At 40.6% G+C, this 24,241-nt stretch overlaps 1 protein-coding gene across 1 annotated transcript; it reads left to right on the top strand.

The window, feature by feature from the left end:
• The first annotated feature begins 10,826 nt into the window (after positions 1 to 10,826).
• On the top strand, positions 10,827 to 19,315 carry LMOD2 (leiomodin 2). The gene is made up of 3 exons (XM_010367987.2): positions 10,827 to 11,256; positions 16,856 to 18,199; positions 18,747 to 19,315. Exons 1-3 carry the CDS (start codon positions 10,984 to 10,986, stop codon positions 18,771 to 18,773), a joined length of 1,644 nt encoding a protein of 547 aa, XP_010366289.2. The 5' UTR covers positions 10,827 to 10,983; the 3' UTR covers positions 18,774 to 19,315.
• Positions 19,316 to 24,241: the final 4,926 nt, after the last annotated feature.

Raw genomic sequence — 24,241 nt, 5'->3', positions numbered from 1 at the left:
TTTTATTAGAACTTAAATCTGTTTCCTGTTTCGTAAGTGGAATTCCATATTCACCATCTACTGTGTAAGATGAAAGACTTGGTTGAGAAATTCAGCTATTTCTCTTTTTTTTTCTGAAAATCTTTTTCTTTGGTCTTTACAGTTTTAACATTATCAGTTTATCTTTCTATTTGCTTTTGTGGGACTCATTATTACATGTTTGAATCAGAGTAACAAACAATAAGTAGACCTACTATACACAGGTGAAGGATTAGATGCTCTATTACAAATCTTTGTCTTTCATCCCATCCTTCTTTCTTTTTGATACATTTTGAATGCCTAACTAGTAGATCTCAATGTGAGAAGCAGTTTGGACTCATTAGAACATAACCATACCCATCACTTACTAGCTGGGCATACTTACAGGGATTTTTTAACCTCTCAGAACTTTTATCCTTTGTAAAATGGAACTAATTCAGTAGTATTTACTTCAGCAAGTGTTGTCTCAAACACGTTGTGTTAATATACACAATTATTAAATGGAGATCATATTAGCATGTCGTACTGCCTGGCACATTGACTGTAGATAAAAGTATTTTATAAACTATAAATATTATAAAATTGCAAGATATTATAAATAGCTCGAATAATTTTAAATTTGACTCATGCTCACTACCACAAGCTGGCATAGCTGGGAGATTTGCATGGCTGCCAAACCTAAGAGTGAAGACTTGATAAGGGTATTGCCAGTTCTCATCTGATCCCTTTGGCCTGTTTGGTTGTTGTCTGTACAGAGCCTGACCTCTGCCTGACATTCTCCCCCGGGAGCCTCTTTCCAGCTATCTGAGAAGCTCCCAGCAAACTGACTGAGCAATGTCGGAAGCTTAACTTCCTTAGGAGCCATTACGTTAGTTCAGCAGCCTAATTACAAATCATCCGTAGGAAATGTTGAAAACCCAAACCCTTCCGTGTAACTGGGAAACATGTTAGATCTATTTCAGGCAGCAACCTTGCACCTGTGCAGTTAGAGAAATTAGATTAAGACTTTTTTTAAAAAAGGCAGGTGCAGAGGGAGGGTGAAAGTTAGGAATAGCTTGTTAACAGTAGACTCAACATTTGTGAGAATAAAAGAATTTCCAGTTTCCCAAATTTGCCAATGATAATGTAACATACTGTTGATGAAAAAGCTAAGCTCTGTAAAATATTTAAACAGGTTTATTCTGAGTCAATATGAGTGACCATGGCCCAAGGTACAGTCTCAAGAGATTCTGAGAAAGAGTCCCCAAGGCAGTTGGGTTATAGCACTTGGTTTTATACATTTTAGGGAGATAGGAGTTATAAGTAAAGACATAAATCATACATGGAAGATGTACATTAGTTCAGCCTAAAGAATAGGCCGGGCATGGTGGCTCATGCCTGTAATCCCAGCACTTTGGGAGGCTGAGGCGGGTGGATCACGAGGTCAGGAGTTCAAGACCAGTTTGATATGCTGAAACCCCATCTCTACTAAAAATACAAAAATTAGCCAAGCGTGGTGGTGGGCGCCTATAGTCCCAGCTACTCAGGAGGCTGAGGCAAGAGAATGGCTTCAACCTAGGAGGCGGAGGTTGCAGTGAGCTGAGATCGCGCCACTGTACTCAAGCCTGGGCGACAGAGTTAGACTCTGTCTCAGAAAAAAAAAAAAAAAAAAAAAAAAAAAAAAGCCACGATATCTGGAAGCAGAGGCCATTTTACAAGTGGATTTAAACATTTTCTGACTGGCAATTAGTTGAAAGAGTTAAACTTTGTCGAAAAACGTAGGAAGTCAGTAGAAAGAAATGTTTGAGCTAAGACAAGGAGGTTGCAGAAGCCAAGGCCCTGTTAAGTTAATGAAGTCTCATAGGAGGCAGCCCTCAGAGAATATGTGATGCTATACCAGAGTCACGTTGGAATTTGGAATCTTATTGCCACGAGAGAAGTTTTGTCAGTCTTACTATAACCTCCCAAAGGGTTCACCTTGCCCATTGCCTAGAGAGAGCGATTCTTCAAGACAGGGGAATTGCAATAGAGAAAGGGTAATTCACGCAGAGCCGGCTGTGCGGGAGACTAGAGTTTTATTATTCAAATCAGCCTCCCTGAGCATTTCAGGGAGCAGAGTTTTCAAGGACAACTTGGTGGGTGAGGGGAAGCCAGTGAGCCAGGAGTGCTGATTGGTCACAGGTCAGAGATGGAATCACAGGAATCGAAGCTGTCTTCTTGCACTGAGTCAGTTTCTGCGTTGGGGTCACAAGATCAGATAAGCCAGTTTATCCATCTGGACGATGCTATCAGGTGCAGGGTCTGCAAAATATCTCAAGCACTGATCTTAGGAGCAGTTTAGGAAGGGTCAGAATCTTGTAGCCTCCAGCTGCACGACTCGTAAACCATGATTCCTAATCTTGTGGCTAATATCAGTCCTACAAAGGCAATCTAGTTTCCTGGAAAGAAGCAAGTCTACTTTGGGAAAGGGCTGTTATCATCTTTGTTTTAAACTATAAACTAAGTTTCTCCCAAAATTCGTTCAGCCTACACTCAAGAATGAACAAGGACAGCGTGGAGGTTAGAAGCAAGATGGAGTCAGTTAAGTCAGATCTCTTTCACTGCCTCAGTCATCATTTTGCAAAGGCCGTTTCATTATGATTTCTGATGTTAATGTTGGCCAGTTGTGCCTAAACTCCAAAATGGAGAGGGCATAATGAGGTGTGTCCAACCACCTTCCTGTCATGGCCAAAATTCAGTTTTTCAGGTTTCCCTGGGGTCCCCTTGGCCCAAAGGCTGTCTGTTCAATAGAATGGAGGAGGGGGGAGGTGCTTAGAATCTTATTTTTGGTTTATAATATGATTTCAATGTTTACTCACCAGCAAACTGAGGGCAATTTAAATAAGAAAGGCATCCATGAAAGGGACAAAAATGCCACTACGAGATATGAGCACTCAGTGGTCAGTTGGGCTCATTCATTACACTGGGGGACATACTGAAAGGCAGACTGACCGTGAAGAGTGAGCTTCAGGTCCTTGTGGGTGTTGGGGTTTGCAGGATTAGTAGAGAGCTCTTGGTGGGGAGAGAAGCCAGGTTACAATGAAGTGGCATTTCTCTGAAAGCATTTCTAATAAACTCCTTAAAGGCATCACAGAAGAAAGAAGTCTAAATCACCTAAGACCCAGTACTTTATCATGATTTCTATTATTGTTTTAAATACATTTTCACTTTTATAACTAATTTTGTATTTATAATTTTATATTATTAAAGAGGTTCCCAACATTGTATAATTCTTAGCTTCTATAACACTGGATTCACCCTTGCCTACTCTCCAACTCATCAGTTTTGCATTGTTTTGTTTTGCTTTCTTTCTCTCTGTGTGTGTGTGTGTGTGTGTGTGTGTTTAATTACTTCCCGAACACTTACTAATTATGCTAGCCCCTGAGGATGGCAAATGGGGCAGACAGTGTTTTCTTCCTTGGAGAAAAGGCCTTTCCTACGAAAGACCTATTTGAAACAGGTAATCCCAAGTGGGATACTACTACCATGAAATAGTTTTGTGGGAGCTGGGAGAACTAAACTAGCTTCAGACATCAGGAAAGACCTCCCTGAGGAAGTGTTACTTAAGATTTGAGTAAAGTAGAAGATGCAAAGGCTTTCCAGGCCAAGAAAGGAGCAGTGCAATGACTTGGGGATGAAGGATGTGTGGACAATTCAGCCCAAAGTGGCTCAAGTGTGAGAGCTGGAAGAAGTGGCCCAAGTTGAAGCTGGAAAGGTGAGTAGGGCTTGATGCTGGAAGGGCCAGAGCTTGCAGTTGAAGGTTCTATCTGAAGGACAATGGAAACCATTCAAGGGTTTTAGCCAGGGAATTAGTTCATGAGATTTGTGTTTTAAAAGGTTAACTCTGGCTGCATTGTGGTAAAGGGGAAAGAATCATGTAGCAATGCACCAGGGAAACTGCTAGTTCGTCACTGACCATCATCCAAGAAAATGAGGACAGCAGCTTAGATTCAAGCAAGGGGAATAGCAAGAAATGAAGTAAGATTCAAGAGCTGTTTAAAATATAAGAGCTTAGGTCTTCCAAAGGAATATAATGATGTTGGTGAAGGCAGGACACAAAGGTAGCACACAGGCTGTAGCACGTCGTGGATGAGGATACTATATTCGGAAATGTAGAAGCTGATTACCTAAGTGATAAAATTATCTGCACACCAAACCACCACAACATGCAGTTTACCCATGCAGCAACCTGTACGTGTACCCCTTGAACCTAAAATAAAAGTTGGAAAGAAAAAAAAAGTGACAACAGAAATGAAAAAAGGAAAAAAGAAAAGAAACATAGAAGGCTGAGAGAGTGGGTGGGGAAAGTATAAATGCACATTAAAACACTGGTTTGGGGAGGTTGAGTTTTAGCTACCAGTGGTATACTCAGATGGAGATTCCCTCCCTCCCTCCCTCCCTCCCTCCCTCCCTCCCTCCCTCCTTCCTTCCTTCCTTCCTTCCTTCCTTCCTTCCTTCCTTCCTTCCTTCCTTCCTTCATCACTGAAATACATATATTAAATCTGTGAGTGATAAAAGCCTATAGAAGACCAGGTGTGGTGGCTCACATCAGTAATCCCAACACTTTGGGAGGCTGAGGTGAGTGGATCACTACAGACTGGGAGCTCAAGACCAGTCAACATGGCGAAACCCTGTCTCTACTAAAAAATACAAACATTTGTCAGTGTGGTGGTGGGTGCCTATAATCCCAGCTACTTGGGAGGCTAAGGCAGGAGAATCACTTGAACCTGGGAGGCAGAAGCTGTAGTGAGCTGAGATCATGCCACTGTATTCCAGCTTGAGCGACAGAGCGAGATTCTGTCTCAAAAAAATAATAAATAAAATAAAAATACAAGCCTATAGTAGAATAAAGCAGAGGATCAGTGGAAAGGAGGATTTTAATTAAATATGAAATACATATTACATATGACATATAAATATTATATATAATTAATAATTAAATATATTTGTATAATATATTCATTTAACTCTGTTTGGTGGATATAAATAGGAATGCCTAAACAAATCTTTTAAAATAGGAATAGTTTCTGAAATTACCAAATTCTTCTCGAAATTTGGGAATTAATAAAGTTAGAAAACAAACAATTGGTAGGGCCTTGCAAAGCTTTTAAACGCTTGCAATGTTTCCATGAGAACATAAGCCGCAAGCAAGGTAACTCACCTATAGGAAGTAGGAGTCTCCTTCCATAGAAAGTGTTAGGCTGAAGTAGGAATTAGATAAGTGTACATTTAGGAGCTCTCTCTGATCACCCTATAAATACTAATTGTGGAAACACCAGATCTACTGGCAGGTCTGGTATTGCTGATTTTTGGAGGAACTGGTGAGTTTTTGCCACCCTCTTGTTGAGTCTCCATTAAATCAGGACACTTGCTAAGGTGAACAGTGTCCTGTTAGGCAACTATGGCTATGGATGATGCTATGGGGTAATGTTACATCCACCTAACACAGATAGTAATAAAGTCCAAAATTCTTTGACATGGCCTAGAAAGCCCTTCAAATAAAGAAATATTCAATAAGTATAAGCACCTACTATGTGAGGGCATGATACTGGGGGCTATTAAGAGGGGGGAGGGGTACATACCAAAGCCATTTTTAAAAAGTAGTACATGAATCAGGGCCAGTTTCTGCCTCATCTCCACCTACTCTGCACCCCTATGCCAAACAGTCTGGTTTTTGTTTTTGTTTCCATACTCCTGTCTATTTGCCCAGAAGCTGCTCTTTCGGCCTGGAAAGCTCTATCTGATTCTGCACTTTCTCTGACTCCATTCATATAGGCTATATTGCTTCTTTATCTGTGCCCCATGGTTCTTCCCTCCCTGGCGCCTGGCTAGAGGCATCACTGCACTATGTTACTGTCAGCTGTCTGCCTCTCCCAGGAGTATGAACTCCTTGAGGGCAGAGAGTAGATCAATTTCCATTTTCTGTTTATAATCCCAGCTTCCAGCACAGACTTGTTCCATACAAGGTAGTTGGTAAATGTGTGTTGACTAACCAAACCAACAAACAAATGATAGTATTTTCAGGAGGAAACCAAAAGGGGAAAAAAAGTTGAAAGAAGAAGCTCTGTTTTCACTAAAAAGGGAATCACCAATATATTGGGAGATAGTATGCATCTGAGTGTATATGAATATATCTCACTGGGAAGCCAGAACTACGAAAAAATTCTCCCCCAATGCAGATTTTTTTTAACAAAAAATATTAACTGTCAAAAGGCTTGGAGTATTATTGACTGTAAAAGCAATTCTATCCAAAAACATAATGTGACCAAGTAAAAATCTCAAAATACAAAATGCTGATGCTTGGAACATATAGGTGACTGGATTTTTTCAATGTAGACAAGGTTTCAAGGAAAACTAAATTATTCACCACATTTAATTCTAGTCAGAGTCAGGCGGATAGTGTTTGATCACTCAGCAGAATTGTATCCAGGAGAGTTAAAGCTTGTGAAGGATACTTACAGGAGGAACCAGGAATTGAACCTAACTCATAAGATCATTAATGAGTTGTGATTATTATTATAATCGGAGTGATTTGTAACAAATATACTAGGATATCTAAATGACTACTGTTTTTAAGGTAATGTCTTTGAGAGACCATAATGGTCTTTTCCAGTGAAGCTGCCACATAGCAAAAACACACACAAAAACAAACAAAAGGCATTAAGCCTTCTCTTTTGGAGCCATTTCAGAGTCACTCATGGGAAACATAAGATTTGTGTGTGGGGGGGGGGACAGAAATCCATGTGAGATGATATTCTGGGTTGTTCCAATGACAAAATTTAAAATATGTTGATTTTTCAAGAGACTAGTTTCAAAGCAATAAAAAGATTTTTCTGAAGATTTGAGTCATCCAACAATGAAGTGAGCTTTTGAAGATGTGCTATTTTCACTGAAGATGTCCAAGCAAACACCAGATGATCACATATAGAACTGATAGAAAATTCATGTATTTCAAAGTCCTTTTGAAATCTGATAATCTGTGATTCTAAAATATCTGAATACTAACTGTATATTATAGTCTGCATGTATTGAGCCCAGGTCTATGTTCAAATGTTACCTTACTACAGAGATCTTCCTAGATGAAATTTTACCCCCATAATCTTCCTTCCCTTTTACCCTGCTCTAGTTTTCTCCAAAGAACTTCTATCTAATATGTTCTATATTTACATGTTTGTCTAGATATTGTCTGTCTCTCCCAATTAGAATGTAAGCTCTACAGAGGAAGGAACTTTGTTGATTGTGTTGACTTCTCTAACCCAAGCAACTAAATTAGAATCTGGGATGTAATATGTATTTTGTCAATTGTCCAGTAAAAATCAGCAAAAAAAAAAAAAAAAAAAAGATGTTACAGAACGATTACAAACATGAGAGAGACAGGGTAAAACACAATTCCAGTGTTTCTTTGCACATATTTATATACCCTAAAACTTGCACAGTAGTCAACATATTACATGTGGCCAATATATAATTGTTGAAAGAATGAGCTCATGCTATCAGTTAGACATCTTTTCTTCTTTATTTCCCAAAAGCACATCGATTTTTACATGGTTGTAATCCTTATTCATCTTTTTACCTAAAATGTGATACTACATCTGAATGACTCATCTTATGCATCAGATCTGGCTATCATGACTTGATGTCATTGCCAAAAATCAAACCCTTTCAAATAAAAAAGATGGGCCCTCGCTGAGCTGAGGTTACCCAAAAGCATATGCTACAGGATGTAAAAAAAAAAAAAATGAACTCATTACTTCTAATTCGATAATCATCTCTTCCATTAGCATCACTGAAGTGTCATAGTTATTTTTGGAGCAGAATACCATAATGAGTTAAGATCAAAATAGTTACCCAAAACATTCTCACAAGACAGCAAAGTCAGATAGACTTATGCACATCCTGATTTCAAAACTTATTATAAAACTACAGTAATTAAGACCATGTGATATTGCATAAGAATAGATATATAGATTAACAGAACAGAATTGACTGTCTGGAAATAAACCCTTGTATTTATGGTCAGTTAATTTTCCACAAAGGTGCCAAGGTAATTCAATAGAGGAAAGGATAGTTTTTTCAACAAATGGTGCTAGGACAATTGAATATCTGTGTGCAAAAAGATATATTTGGGCCAGGTGTTGTCACTCACACCTGTAGTTCCAGCACTTTGGGATGCTGTGGCGGGGGCAGCACTTGAGTCCATGAGTTTGAAACCAGCCTGAGCAACATGGCAAAACACTATCTCTACAAAAAATAAAAAAATAGTAACTGGGCGTAGTGGCTTGCCGTCTGTAGTCCCAGCTACTCGAAGGTGGTGGTGGGAGGATCACCTGAGCCCAAAAGGTAGAGGCTACAGTGAGCTATGGAGTGTAATGGTGCCATTACACTCCAGCCTGGGCAACAGAGTCAGACCCTGCCTAAAAAATAAAAAATAAAAAAGATGAATATATACCTTTAAAAAATAAAAAAGATGAATATATACACACAAATAAGCCAAAATGGGTAGGAAACCTAAATAAACCTAAAACTATACAACTTTCAGAAAATATGAGTAAATCTCTGTGACCTTGGGTTGGACAAAAATTTTCTTTTTTCTTTTTCTTTTTTTGTGAGACAGAGTATTGCTCTGTCACTGAGGCTGGAGGGCAGTGGTGCCATCTTGGCTCACTGCAACCTCTGCCTCCTGGGTTCAAATGATTCTCCCACCTCAGTTTCTGGAGTAGCTGGGATTATAGGCATCTGTCACCATGCTCAGCTAATTTTTTTATGTTTAGTAGAGACAGGGTTTTGCCATGTTGGCCAGGCTGGTCTTGAACTCCCGGGCTCAAGTGATGTGCCCACCTCAACCTCCCAGAGCACTGGAATTACAGGCATGAGCCACCGTGCATGGCCAGAAAAATATTTCTTAACTATAACACCAAACAATACAAGAAAAAAATTGATAAATTGGACTTGGACTTCACCAAAATTTAAAAAGTTTGCTCTTCAAAATGAACCAAAAGACAAGCTCCAGAATAAAACAAACATACACCTAATAAAATATTTGTCTCCAGAATATATAAAGATTCTTACAACTCAATAATAAGGAGATAATTAACCCAATTTTAAAATGGACATAAGTGAGAGATTGAGGCTGCAGTGAGCTATGATCACTCCACTGCACTCCGGCCTGAGTGACTGAGCAAGACCCTGTCTCAAAAAAAATTTTTTTTAAAGGGGGAGGTAAGATTTGAATAAATATTTTCACCAAAGAAGATATAAGATGGCCAATAAACACATGAAATGATGAACATCATTAGTTACTAGGGAAATGAAAATTAAAACTATCATTTGACACCCTCTAAAATGACTATAATAGAAAGACAATAATAGGTGAGGATGTCAAGAAACTGGAACTCTCATTCATCGTTGATGGGAATGTAAATTGGTGCAGCCATTTTGGAAAACAGTTTTTACAGTTTCTTAAAAAGTAAATTTATCATATAACCCAGTAATTCTGCTCCCATACAGCTACTCAAAATAAATGAAAACCTGAGGTCACTCAAACACTGCATGTAAATGTTCATAGAAACTGTATTCATAGATAAAAGCTAGGAACCCAAAACTAGAAACAACCCAAATATTCACCAGCTGCTGAAGGTATAATCAGAATATCACGTACTATACATGTATTGATAAATGTATTTTTGTTTGCATTAATATTTTAATAGATTTTACATATCTATAAAATGGTATTATATTTATGAAGTCTTACAAACTATGGGTTTATTTTAACCTATATATAACAAAATGGTCATATATACTTTCTTTTTTTAATTTGTGCAAATGTATGGAGTACATAAGAAAATTTGTTACATATATATATAATACATACTGATCAAGTTGTATATATAATTTCAAATTAACATTTCTTCCATTTTCAGGCCAGGTACAAATCTGGGCTCAGATTCTGGCTGTCTTACTTCTTAGCTTTGTGCTCCTGTGCTAGTAACTTAACCTCTCTGAGTGTGTACTAGTAAAGTATGGGCACTAATGTACCCCTTACAGGATTGTGGAATTAAAGGAGATAATGCTTAGCACTGGAATGGCATAGTGTCAGTCCTTAATAAATTATACCCAACACTATTGTTTGTCTTTTTAGAGTTTTATTTGCAAGTCTAGTTTTTCACTAGTAATCATGGTGAGAAGGAGGAAGCATTTCGTTCAGTGGAGAAAGACACCTCTCTGTACTTTCAGCTCTCTGACTTCTGACGTTTCACTTAATCTCTCAATGCCTCAGTTGCCAACATCTCTAAATGAGAATCATGTTATTCATCTCACAGGATTTATGATTAGGAAAACTTATTAAAGTGCTTTGTAAACTGCAAAGTACAATAAAATTATGAAATATTATATTATTATGACCTTCTGTCCCCATCAGTAGCACCCACAGTGTGTTTATAGAAGAACCAGAACAACTACCCATGGAGTACTGTGGAGACATTTCTCAACCCTAAGATTATAATGAAAAAATCTTTTCATGACCATGATGGTGGCGGCAAGTCATTTTCAAAATAAATTTTATTCCCTTGTTGTTTGAATACAAAGTGAGAAGAACTATGTTACTCCTTATCTGAAACACTCTCTGCCTGTCCTCATGAGCTATCAGGCTCAGCTAAATATGGCCCTGGCCAGTATGTTAATAATCCCCACTGGTTCTGAGACCTCCATCCACCACCGATGTGACATTCTTTGTGTTCAAATGTCTAGCTGACGTCTGATGCTTAAAACAGCCCATGCTTTCACCCCTCTCTGCATTGTCACAGCCCTGTATCACCACTCTTAAAAGGCTCCCGCAGCCACTCCTAGCACCAGTTGTTGACCAGTCTGCCACTTGCCTCCCTGCCTGCTTCTGGCTGCCTTGAATGCCTGGTCCTTCAAGCTCCTTCTGGGTCTGACAAAGCAGGGACCATGTCTACCTTTGGCTACCGAAGAGGACTCAGTAAATATGAATCCATCGACGAGGATGAACTCCTCGCCTCCCTGTCAGCTGAGGAGCTGAAGGAGCTAGAGAGAGAGTTGGAAGACATCGAACCTGACCGCAACCTTCCCGTGGGGCTAAGGCAGAAGAGCCTGACTGAGAAAACCCCCACAGGGACATTCAGCAGAGAGGCACTGATGGCCTATTGGGAAAAGGAGTCCCAAAAACTCTTGGAGAAGGAGAGACTGGGGGAATGTGGAAAGGTAGGCTCTCGGGACTTTTCATCGGCTAATCCCACCCCAAACCTAGACACTTGTTTTCCCTAAATTCTCAATTCTAATCACTTGAATTTTTCTAGAACCCATTTATACTTGCTACTAAATCATTTTTCAGGCTGAAATAATCATGTAAATGCTATGGTCACCCAATGGATCATAATATGTAAAATTCTTAATTGGGGCTCTTTGATTACAAATAGAAAGCTCAAGAGGAAAATAATTCACAACCAGTCTATGGGATTCAATATTTTGCCAAACATAAGTCTTGTTGGAGCTATAAGTTGGTAATGTTCCTAAGATATATATGTACGTATAGCATGTATACATTTTTTTTTTCAGTTAAGTACATTTATTCTCTCCTATAAAGACAAAAGTGGGAACGCTGGTTGCTTTGACTGTGATAGTAGCTATGGTGAAATAGTTCTGTTCCAACACCAAGAAGTGTGGGGTGGTGGGAAGTACATGACACTGAGAGTCACTGGGCCTTGTTACGAGTCCCTGCTCTGTTCCCATGTTGTTAGACCTTGAACAATCACTTCAGGGTTCGCTTTCCCTCTGGATATCGAGGGAGTTAGAGACAGTGTTTCTTTTGTCTTGAATCAAGAACCCCTTTGAAATTTTGATAAGTTATGAACCGTCTTAAAATAGCCCTGGATTTGTGCAAAATACACAACTTTTGCATAGAATTTCAAAATGATAACACATCCTGAAACCCATCTGAGGACTCAGGGGCAGCACAGCTGTACAGATGATCTCTAAGATTTCTGTCTCCTTTATGATGGTGATCCTGAGATTAGTAAATGTGCTTATATCAGAGCTCAGGTCTGTGAATCTCTTGTGTACTGCCCAGTAAACAGTTACTTTGAATTTGCCAAATGAGTCATTACCAGCAGGAAGTCCAAAAGACTACTATTCTCTGGGAAAACAGTAATGATAATAAAGTGTCCATATAACAAAAAAAAATTCTTCCGGAATTATGGAAGAACAGAGGTCAGGAGAAACAGTTTAAAATCCTTGCACTCTGTTAGAATCATCTAAAGTCAAAATGGCCTAAAGCCAATGGCAAGACTTCCACAGTACTAATCTAGGGCTGTTAGATGATCTTGATGATAGGGTTATGTGGGCCACAATTGCAGCAAGATATGTGTGAGTTTTGTCCATGTCAATCATTGCAGGAAGGGCCACTGGGATCCGGCCAGGGTCTGCCAAGGCCATGGTATTGAGCAGCTAGAAGGGATGTGTTAGAAGGAAGGACACATACAAGTCAGTACTTGGGCAGGTCAATTCCTCCACAACCATTGTTTTAAGAGGGAATTTTTTTTCTTTGATGTGATAATGAGTGTCAAAATAATAATAACATTATTATCACAATTATTTAAAACTCTCTAATAAAACTGGCCGGGTATGGTGGCTCACGCCTGTAATCCCAACACTTTTTTGGGAGGCTGAGTCAGGGAAATCACTTGAGCCTAGGAGTTCAAGACCAGCTCTGGCAAATAGTAAGATCTCATCTCTAAAACAAACACACAAACAAAAAAAAATAGCTGGGTGTGGTGGAACATTAGCAAGTGGTAGTCCCAGCTGCTCAGGAGGCTGAGGTGGGAGGATGGCTTCAGCATGGGAAGTTGAGGCTGCAGTGAGCTACGGTTGTGCCACTGCACTCAGCCTGAGCCACAAACCGAAACCTTGTCTCATTAAAAAAAGGAAAAAAAAAAAAAAAAGAATAAAACTGTCTCAGAATATCCAGGCTATACAACCAGTATATCAATAACCCAACAAAGACTTTTTAATGTCACAATGTGTGATAGTGGTGGAAGCAAAGGGCAAAACCTGTCGTCAGCCGGACGAACCCACCTGATCCTGCCAAAGGTTTTGCTGATCCCTGCTAATGGCTTATTAGCTCAATTAGAGAGGCTGCTGTGTTGATGGACTTCAGTTCCTTTCTAGGCTAGTTAACTTTTCTCCCAGTACTTTCCCTGCTGGCCAGCTCTCTGTAGTTGCAAGGCGTGATGAGCAGGAGCTTGCTGATGGAGGGTGCAAATCCAATTCCCACAACAGGAAAACTCTTCATACAGCTGTGGGGTGGCTGGGGGAGCAAGGTAGATGCATAAGTGAAGAGCCGTAAAGTAGGGACCCTGAGAAGGAGCGGAGGGTCTTGATTTATTATCAGGCGGCTGGCTCTGTAAAGGCTTACAAAAAGCAGATGCAACACCTGTTGAATTGCAGCCTTTCTGCCCACCTGGGCTTATACAAACTTATGTCACATTGGAGCTCCCAGGGACCCTAGAATCCCAATGGTCTAGCTTCCCTATTGACAGTGGTTAAATCTCAGCACAGGTGCCAATGAGTTTCTCCCATTATGTCACTTCATTCTTAACTTTCTGCGCTGGAGAACTGAGACAAGGCGAGGTTAAGAAATTCATTAGAGGTTAACAGAATTGTTAATTACATAGACCTGAAAATTAAAGAACATTTCAAAATTGTGGGTGCCTAGTCAGCAGCAGCAGCATTACCTGGGATCTTCTTAGAACTGCAAATTATAGCGCTCCCCTCAATCTGATGAATGAGACACTCTGGGGATGGGGCCCAACAATTGGTGCTCTCACAGGTGATTACGACACACAGTAAAACTTAAGAACCGCTCAACTACAGTTACCTCCTGAACAACATGGGGGTCAGGCCAACCAACTCCTGCCCCTGCAGCATCCAAAATTCATGTATAACTTTTGACTCCCCCAAACCTTAACTACTAATAGCCTACTGTGTACCATAAGACTTACCAATAACATAAGCAGTCAATTAACACATACTTTGAATGTGATATGTACGTACATAATAGGGAGGTGATCAGGAGAAACGAACCGCCACTCTTCTTATTACCTGATTTGTTTTCTAAGTTTGCTAACATTCCCCTTCTCCTTGTCCAGTCCCTTGACATCTCATCTCCCACCTCCTCATTCTACACCCTCCTTCCCACCTCCATTCTTCAAATAATCAGGGTTAATGCCAAAGCAGTGGCATATAGGAAATCTGTCATAAAACAGGCGCCCTAGGGACAGAATATTTTATAAAGTAGGCAGAGTCTGTTTTTTGCATCCCTTCACCTCACCTCTGTAGACACGTTTTCCCCTTCTGTTCTTCTTTCTGCAGATGTCCCCCACCTAGGGTGACTAATCATCTCAGATTGTCCGGGACTGTCTAGATTTCATGACTAAAATCCTAGGGAACCCTTCGCACTCAGGCAAACTGGGAGAGCTTGTCACCTGTTTCCTGTGTCTAGTCCTAACTCTCAGCTGTGGTTAACCAATGTCAACTTAGAGCCATTCGGTAAACAAATAATTATTGAGCTCCTACTACATGCTAAGCACTGTACTAGGTGAGCAAAGCAGACATGGTCTGCTGCTCTCAACAGCTAACTGTCTGCTGGGGAAAACAAGTGACCAAAATAAAGAGTGACAGGTACTTTATTGGGGACGAGTACAATGCTACAGGAATGTATCGGAGGGATAATTGGAGGGGATGTCAAAGAAGGCTTTCTGGGAGAGCTATCATTTAGATGCTGTATGACAACTCACAGTTTCAGGTATTACCTGTCCAGGTACATTACGAGGGGAAAACAGATCTTGCAGATAGAGCCAGAGGGTCTTTAAAAAAACCAAAGGGAATGAAATGTAATGGTGTCATACAAGGCTGTATACCTTGGATTTTGAGACAGGCCCCTTTCCTCCAAATACTAAAACAGCTAAAAATACATACAAACACATGAACACACACAGCTTTACAGGGACTAGAATTATAAGGAATTTGGAGTGGAATGGGGATGAGGAGAAGTCAGCCCACAATTCTTTCCTTCTCGGGTTAATCAATTTGCTTCACTGCTGGACAGGGAAGGCTTCCTCTCTCCCCTCGCATATGCCCGCAGACTTGGCTAGAGCCACACTCTTTTTCTTATGTTGTTGCAGTGTGACTTGCAGCCAGCTGCCACCAAACCTTTCTCTCTCTCTCTCTCTCTCTCTCTCTCTCTCTCACACACACACACACACACACACACACACACACACACACACACATGCAGACACAGAGTATCTGTCTCTCTCCCTCCCTGCTCCTGAAGAAGGGAGTAAAAGGCAGTAAATTAAGAATGGACAAGTCATCCCAGGAGTGGCTGACCCCTTCCCCAGGCCATCGCTTGGTGCCTGCCACTCCAAAGAGTGGATAACTGGAGGCTATTTTGTGACAGCAACTGGGCAAACAAGCCTGGAGACAAGTGCAGTGTTTTCCAAAGCTAGATCCACATGCCTCAGGCAGCGGGCACCCTTGGGGTGAGAAAAAAGTTGCCAATATAGAGAGAAGAATCAGGGCTTGGAGGACAGGGCAGGGTCCCAGGGCTGCAGAAAAGATAAAGAGAAAGGACTAAAAAGACAGTAGGAGAAAAAAATCAGACTCTGTCAGCAATTTCTAGACCTTTATTTTTGTAAAAATCAGAAAAGATAGCAAGAAAAAGAGAAACAAGGGGTCACTTGGGCTTCTTTGTACAGCAAGTCTTGTAAACAGGAAAGACAAAGATAGAATGAAATTGTGTTTGCCTGAAAGCCTTTCATAATTGATACATGCTAAATAATTTAAGACCATCAGGCTGGGGTAATGGCTTGCTTCAAGATTTTCTACTGTTCTCTGCTGTTCCATCCACTTTACTGGTTAGAATCTAGTGGGTGCCAAGGGTGATTACCTTTCCCACCTGGTCTTCTGCAGTCTGTCTCATTTAACCCTGGACTAGATGGAGGTTTCAAGGTGAGCTTCCCAAAAGGGTGACCTGAATGTTTCCTCTGCATCGAACTGGATTTTGACCTCCTGCTGTCCTGAGCAGCAGCCCTGCCTTTAGACTTCCCTTGCCCAGATAAGGGACAGCTACAGAGGCAGCTCTCAGGTGATTCAGAGAGTCTCTGAATCCCTGTGCCGGCTCTACCACAGAGGCAGATAAATGCTGGAGGAGCAAATGACAGCTCTGCTTCTGTCTACACTGAGGCAAGGCCTGGTAGAGAGTGGTTGGCTTCTGTCACATCTGCTATGGATGGCAAATTTGGGAATTTTTGAGCATTAAAAAGGGGAACTCATTAACATATTCTGTATTTTTGTTGTCATTCGATTGCTTGAGATGGAGAAATAAGAAAGGACAGAGTGATTCCAGAAGGGAGGGTTGAATTTGCTACATTGTAAGTAAATGGAGAGTTAACCAGTAAGAGTCGGTCCTCAGGAGGTGGACAAATTTATCAAGGTTTTCCAAAGCTGAAGTTCTGATTTATTTGTTCAGATTGGCAAAATGATTATATAATTTTATTCAATAAGTTGAATTCTGGATATTCTGCAGAAAACAAGAGAAATGTTTGTAGAAAAAGCTATTGCTCTTTATTGCAATAAAATGTCAGCCTTGGTCATGAGAACTAGACAGATCAGAAGCAGAGGACTGTTAACTGTTTTCCTTATAAACTTATGTCACTTGCCATGTGCTACTTTTGCAAGTTAAAAATGTACTTAAAAATGATATCATTTTTAAGAAGCTTAACGATGATATCATACTCTTTAGGTTGCAGAAGACAAAGAGGAAAGTGAGGAAGAGCTTATCTTTACTGAAAGTAACAGTGAGGTTTCTGAGGAAGTGTATACAGAGGAGGAGGAGGAGTCCCAGGAGGAAGAGGAGGAAGAAGACAGCGAGGAAGAGGAAAGAATAATTGAAACTGCAAAAGGGATTAATGGAACTGTAAATTATGATAGTGTCAATTCTGATAACTCTAAGCCAAAGATATTTAAAAGTCAAATAGAGAACATAAATTTGACCAACGGCAGCAATGGAAGAAACACTGAGTCCCCAGCTGCCATTCACCCTTGTGGAAATCCTACAGTGATTGAGGACGCTTTGGACAAGATTAAAAGCAATGACCCTGACACCACAGAAGTCAACCTGAACAACATTGAGAACATCACAACACAGACACTTACCCGCTTTGCTGAAGCCCTCAAGGACAACACTGTGGTGAAGACGTTCAGTCTGGCCAACACGCATGCCGACGACAGTGCTGCCATGGCCATTGCGGAGATGCTCAAAGTCAATGAGCACATCACCAATATAAACGTCGATTCCAACTTCATAACGGGAAAGGGGATCCTGGCCATCATGAGAGCTCTGCAGCACAACACGGTGCTCACCGAGCTGCGTTTCCACAACCAGAGGCACATCATGGGCAGCCAGGTGGAAATGGAGATTGTCAAGCTGCTGAAGGAGAACACGACGCTGCTGAGGCTGGGATACCATTTTGAGCTCCCAGGACCAAGAATGAGCATGACGAGCATTTTGACAAGAAATATGGATAAACAGAGGCAAAAACGTTTGCAGGAGCAAAAACAGCAGGAGGGATATGATGGAGGACCCAATCTTAGGACCAAAGTCTGGCAAAGAGGAACACCTAGCTCTTCACCTTATGTGTCTCCCCGGCACTCACCCTGGTCATCCCCAAAACTCTCCAAAAAAGTCCGGACTGTGAGGAGCCGTCCTCTGTCTCCTGTGGCCACACCTCCTCCTCCTCCCCCTCCTCCTCCTCCCCCTCCCCCTCCTTCTTCCCAAAGGCTGCCACCACCTCCTCCTCCTCCCCCTCCTCCACTCCCAGAGAAAAAGCTCATTACCAGAAACATTGCAGAAGTCATCAAACAACAGGAGAGTGCCCAACGGGCATTACAAAACGGACAGAAAAAGAAAAAAGGGAAAAAGGTCAAGAAACAGCCAAACAATATCCTAAAGGAAATAAAAAATTCTCTGAGGTCAGTGCAAGAGAAGAAAACGGAAGACAGTTCCCGACCTTCTACCCCACAGAGATCAGCTCATGAGAATCTCATGGAAGCAATTCGGGGAAGCAGCATAAAACAGCTAAAGCGGGTAAGTAACCAGAGAACAGACACAGGGGCACAGACACAGTAAATGAGTTGTCCTCCATTGCATGGTGGTACCAAAGTCACCTCTCACAATACTTATCAGTACTTCAGTACTTTCAATATTTTAGTATGCGAGAGCAAACACACCAAGTTTGAAACATTAGGAGCAGGCACAAAAGTGAGCACATTTCCATTTGAGAGGAACGTCTGGGCCACTTTCCCAGCCTCTCAGTCATATAAGGGCCAGGACCATTTTAAGACACTCCAGGACATACATGTCCCAGTTCCCTTAAGAAGAAAACCAGGGAATATAATCTAAATTCCAAAAGGATTCACCACTTGTCAAAAATTTTACCACAGAGTTGTGATTGATTTGATACCTAATTTATAACATAAAATGTATAACATGGTAACAAAAATTGTAACCATGCAGCAATAATCAACCTATGCTTGAGTTCTTCTCAGAGGATACTGCTAGAGACATATCCTACGGATATTTTTCCCTTATCATATGTGTTGTTTCATTGAGAGAAAATCCGCTATTTTTGTAGGTGGAAGTTCCAGAAGCCCTGCGATAAAAACACGATCTTTAGAAGAGGATGCAGAACTGTTCAGTGGTATTACACAAAATGCATTGTGAGATGTTTCTAAAATAACTTCTTCAATTCAAAATGATCCCTGACTTTAAAAATAATCTCGCCCATTAATTCCGAAGAGAATTTTAAGAAACAATCAGCATGTTTCTTCTGTAAATATGAAAATAAATTTATTTTTTATGTTGTGAGATTTGTATTGGCAAGAAGCAGTTAATATAAAGATGCTCTTCCTATCTCTGGATGTGTTGGTAACTCCGACTTGTAATGAGTTCATGAAATGTGCTGTTATTTTTGTAATCTCAATAAATGTGGATTGAAGTTTTTTCCCTTTTTTTTAAGCCAAACTAATATTTTTCTGTGACTTGATACATCTGTCAGATTTTTGTAATCTCGGTAAATGTATATTGAAGTTTTTTTCCTTTTTTTAAAAAGCCAAACTAATATTTTTCTGTGAGTTGATACATCTGTCAGGTGTGTATGTAACATTACTGGATATTAAAAAATATTACATTCTCACCCAAAAAGGGTTTGGGTCCTAAGCATTTGCCTTTCTTTGTTTCCTCTTGTTCAAGAAAATCTGATCAGATCTCTTTCTAAAGGACTGCAAGCAAGAATTTTTTTTATTTTTTATTTTTTTGAGACAGAGTCTGGCTCTGTTACCCAGGCTGGAGTGCAGTGGCACAATCATACCTCACTGCAGCCTCAAACTCCTAGGCTCCACTGATCCTTCTGCTTCAGCCTCTGGAGTCCCTAGGACTACAGGCATGCACCACCACACCTGGCTAACAATTTGATTTTTTTGTAGAGACGGGGTCTCACTGTGTTGCCTAGACTAGTTTCCAACTCCTGGGCTCGAGAGATCCTCGCACCCGGGGCTCCCAAAACACGGGGATTATGGGTGTGAGCCAGCGTGCCCAGTAAGAACTTTCTTCAAAGTGAGATAAAAAGTTGTGAAAAGATCCCCAATGTGGTCATTATCATCTTAGATTCATGGATGCTAGACCCAGGATGGAGCTGATGTTTCCATATTTCCAGAAGTCCCATAGATACCTAGATGTCGATTCAATCATTTGTTATAAAAATGAATGATCTCTTGAAGGAATAAAATTGAAAAGAAGTTTCATGGTAGGAAGGAAATAAGTGCTAGAGGAATACTGGAAGGTAAGACCCCTGCATTCAAAGCTACATTTTGGCTGATGCTAAGGATGATTCAAGTCGCTCTTTGAACTCTCTTTGGATAAGCCTTAGTCTAGTGGGTCTCTACACAAATCACAACGATGCCAACATTCACAAAATAGACATGGGGACACGGGGCACGTGCTTTTTTTCCAGCTATCCTTCTACCCCTGTCACTCAAGAAGTGTCTGAATTCAAATAAGAGAAAGACATATTGAATTACCTTCACTTCACTCTAGTGCTCCACTCTAATTTATGAAAGTTATAAGTCCCTTTAAAGTCCTTTGTATTAACTATGATTAGCGATGTATCCTTGTGTCCTACAGATTATAACAGTGGTCTTGGCAAACTCTCTGGGTCACCCAGGAAATAATTGTTTGCTTCAGATACAGAGCTTTGGATTATCTCCAATCAAGAAGATTGTGTTTCACTAGAAAATCTCTCCCATAGTCCTTCAGCCTGGTTCTTTGAGTCTGTTTCTGCTGTTCAGCCATTCTCTTACAGAATAACAACTGACATAATCACTTAAAAAGGATCCCAGTGGCCCATGAGCTAGTCGGTGCCCTGATTCTGTGTGAGGGAGGGAAGGTGACTGATATTTTCTGAACTAAGTTGTCTCATGTTTTCACAACAACATTAAAAGGTTCTATTGCAATTTTATAGATGAATAAACGGAGGTACAGAGAGGGTAAACCTGGTGTCTCTGACTGTGCAGCTCATGCTCCTTTTGTGTCACTGTACCTCTCTTATTCCATCCAGACTCAACCTCCCAAGGTTTACTGTTCTTAGAACAGTGGAGCTCTTCATTTCCTTTTTTAAAAGGCATGTATGTGTGCAGGTGTGTGAATTTAGAACAGAAAGCCAAGGCAGGCGTTCCCTTCCTCTGAACCCGTGTGTGCATGAAGACAGGGCTCTTCTAAGTCAAAGGGTTGTGAGAGGTGAACAGTTTCCACCTCCAGTCTGATGAGGCAGAGGAGCAAAAGTTTGCTGATCAACTGGGTCATTGATTAAACCATGTCGCGATCCCAAGAGCGGGATGTGGCAGCCCTCCTGAATAAAGAGGAAAAGGCTAGTATGAGTATTACCAGGAGCTGGTTGGGCTGGGGAGACTGGTCAAGCCTTCTCACCAGAAGCAAGTGATGAGGAGATATGTTTTCTCCTTTGCATTTTAACAAGCTGCCTTGTTGTGGCTTTCTGTGCCTTAAGAGAGACCAACATGTACTTACTAGGGACTTCACAAAGTTTAAATGAAGATACAGGCTCTCACATCAATCTAAGAAACAAAGTGATAAAGCACATAATAAGACAAGTATAATATGGTCAGATTCTAAGAGGGCACATTTATCATTATGAAAAAAGCATTTCTACAATGCGTTCAGAATCCAGTACTGCAAACATGCAAAGTATTATGATGATCATTATTCAGCACAGAACAGGGATCCTGGTCCATCCTCCCTGGAAACTCATAGAGCTGATATGAAAACTAATTAGTTCATCCTCTATAAAGAGCTTTCAACTCACTGGGAGAGAGACTGTCTAAGAGCAGATGAAGTGTTTAGGCTGTGATTAATGTGGGCATGTTAATCTCTAAAAGTACAGCTCAGTACAGCTCATCCTGATTTGAAACAGAGCCAGGATGCTGAGTCCCTTTGCTTCATGAGCCCTGCTGCCACAGGTATTTAATAACTCGGTGTCAGCAGGATCTTGATTTAATACCTGCCCTGAGACTGTTGCTACCACTGGGTGAAAGGAAGAGGTAATTACAGGCTGCAGTGTCCTTATGCAGACGCCCTAAAGACGGGTAAATCAATATGCTCTTGAAAAGATCTCATAACTACTTCCTTTCTCGACACAGTTAAAGCTGCCTCTTCCTTGTTTTTCTGAAGCTTTTAAGGTGGACTTTTATTTCCATAAATTGCCAAATGTATGATGTAAAAGACTACTAATTGATCTAAAACTTACAAAACTCAGAAATATGGCAACAATATTGGTGCACTTAACAATCACAGATATTTTCTGAGTACCTGCTGTGTTCCAGATACTCTTCCAAACACTGGAGGTAAACAGTGAGCAAAGGCAATAGAACCCCTGTCCTCATGTAACTTACATTCTAGCAGTGAGGAGGAAGCTTACACTGCTCCTTCATGCATTCTGCATTTATTTATCAAGTGGCTCCTATGGACAGGGCACTCTCCTCCAGATTGGGAAGACCAAGCTGAATTAGAAAGTGTCTTCCACCTCAGAGTAGTGGGAATTTTAAGGAAACCAACCTTTCCAGAAGTGTAAAAATTTTTTTAGTTCACAGGCTGTACAAAAATAACTGTTGGATGGCTTCAGCCTGTGAACCACGTTTTATCATAGATCCCTGATCTACAGCAGACTCTGGATCAAGGAAAGCTTCACAGAGAATGTGACACTATCCGAATTTTTTTTTTTTTTTTTTTTTTTTTTGAGACAGAGTCTTGCTCTGTTGCCTAGGCTGGAGTGCAGTGGCGTGATCTCGGCTCACTGTAAGCTCCACCTCCTGGGTTCATGCCATTCTTCTGCCTCAGCCTCCCGAGTAGCCGGGACTACAGGCGCCCGCCACCACACCTGGCTAATTTTTTTTTCCGGTACAGACGGGGTTTCACCATGTTAGCCAGGATGGTCTCGATCTCCTGACCTTGTGATCTGCCCACCTTGGCTCCCAAAGTGCTGGGAGTACAGGCATGAGCCACCACTCCCAGCCGACACTATCAGAATGTTTAAACAATAAAGTGACCAGGCTAGGAAAAAAAAGTTCATGGGTGTGGGGATTGGGAAAGACATTTCAATTTGAGGAAAAAGGCTAGTATAAAAAATGGTTGGAAACCATAGGATTTTATGTCATTCTGTAAAAAACAATTTGGTAAAAAGTTAATATTTTAGTTTTTTCTTTCTAGGATTGATAATTTTGGTGGACTAAGAATATAAATATTGTGTAGATTCTGTATGTCCTTTTCATTTTAGAACTAAAATAGCGTGTGATCATTAAGAAGAATCAGAACATACATATAAACAAAAGAACATAAAGAACCCCATTATCCCCTCCACACAGAAGAATAACTAACTGATAACTCTTTAGTGCATATATTTTATTTAGTTTTTTAATTTTTCTGAGACTCGCTCTGTCACCCAGGCTGGAGTACAGTGGCACGATCTCGGCTCACTGCAACCTAGGCCTTCTAGGTTCAAGCGATTCTCATGCCTCAGGCTCTCAAGTAGCTGGGATTACAGGCATGCACCACCATGACTGGCTAATTTAAAAAATATTTTTAGTAGAGATGCGGTTTCTCCATGTTAGCCAGGCTGATCTGGAAGTCCTGGCCTTAAGTGATCTGCCTGCCTTGGCCTCCCAAAGTGCTGGGGTTATAGGCATGAGTCACTTGTGCCTGGCCTAGTGCATCTTTAAAAATTCTTCTCAATATATATTTGAACACATACATAACTATTTTTTCTCTTCAAAAAGAAGATAGTTTACATACCGTTAAAATCCTATTTTATTTAAGCAATTTCAAGAACTGTTGGATATTTAGATTATTTTGATTAGTCCTGTCTCTGGTGTTACACACTTTGTTTGTCCCAGCTCTTCCCTTACTATTTAGCTATTATAACTTTTAACTTTTCCAAAAGTCCTTAGAAGAAATGATTGGCTGACAAACCACAGCTAAAAAGCCATCTCCCACATAGACTACAGTTGTGTGGCATCATTGTGGTACACCAAAACTGGAAATTAGGTTCCAATTAAATTGTCATGTTTACCAAGTTTCTGTCAGACAAATTATATGACAATCTGAACTACAGAGCATGTATTTGTAAGATTCATATTTAAAAGCTAGTACAATTTTATCTGAATAAGAAGGCTGATATGGGCTGAGTGTCACAGAGGTCTGTCCTGAGCAACTTAGTGTAAGCTAGGGAATGTGGACTTAATTATGAAAAGTCAAGAGGAGCATCAAAGGAGCTCAAGAGGAGAAGTGACATGATATTTATATAGGTTTTAAAAATATGACTTCTGTAACCAACAGAAGAATGGATTCAGTGAGGCCTAGGCTGGTGGTGGAAAGACCAGTTAGGAGACCGCTGTAATGATCTAAGAACGAAGTGATGCAGACTGAACGATGAACTCTGTGTAGGTGTAAAGAGGCTGGAACAGATAGAACAGAGAGTAGGAAAGCATAAACTCCCCAGAATTGGTTACTAGTTAGCTATAGGGGGCGGGTTGGGGGCACTGGGCAACAAAAGAGAGGAGACTA

Source organism: Rhinopithecus roxellana, chromosome 6 (assembly GCF_007565055.1).
Source record: "Rhinopithecus roxellana isolate Shanxi Qingling chromosome 6, ASM756505v1, whole genome shotgun sequence".
NCBI classification, from domain to species: Eukaryota; Metazoa; Chordata; class Mammalia; order Primates; family Cercopithecidae; genus Rhinopithecus; species Rhinopithecus roxellana.
Note: the sequence above shows the minus strand (reverse complement) of the source record. Positions and strands in the feature narration are given on the sequence as shown.

Excerpts from the sequence above, each read along its gene's own strand:
- LMOD2 (XM_010367987.2), top strand. The coding sequence starts at position 10,984 with ATGTCTACCTTTGGCTACCGAAGAGGACTCAGTAAATATGAATCCATC. Across the intron at positions 11,257-16,855 it reads GACTGGGGGAATGTGGAAAG|GTTGCAGAAGACAAAGAGGA; the intron begins GTAGGCTCTCGG and ends CATACTCTTTAG. Across the intron at positions 18,200-18,746 it reads GCATAAAACAGCTAAAGCGG|GTGGAAGTTCCAGAAGCCCT; the intron begins GTAAGTAACCAG and ends CTATTTTTGTAG.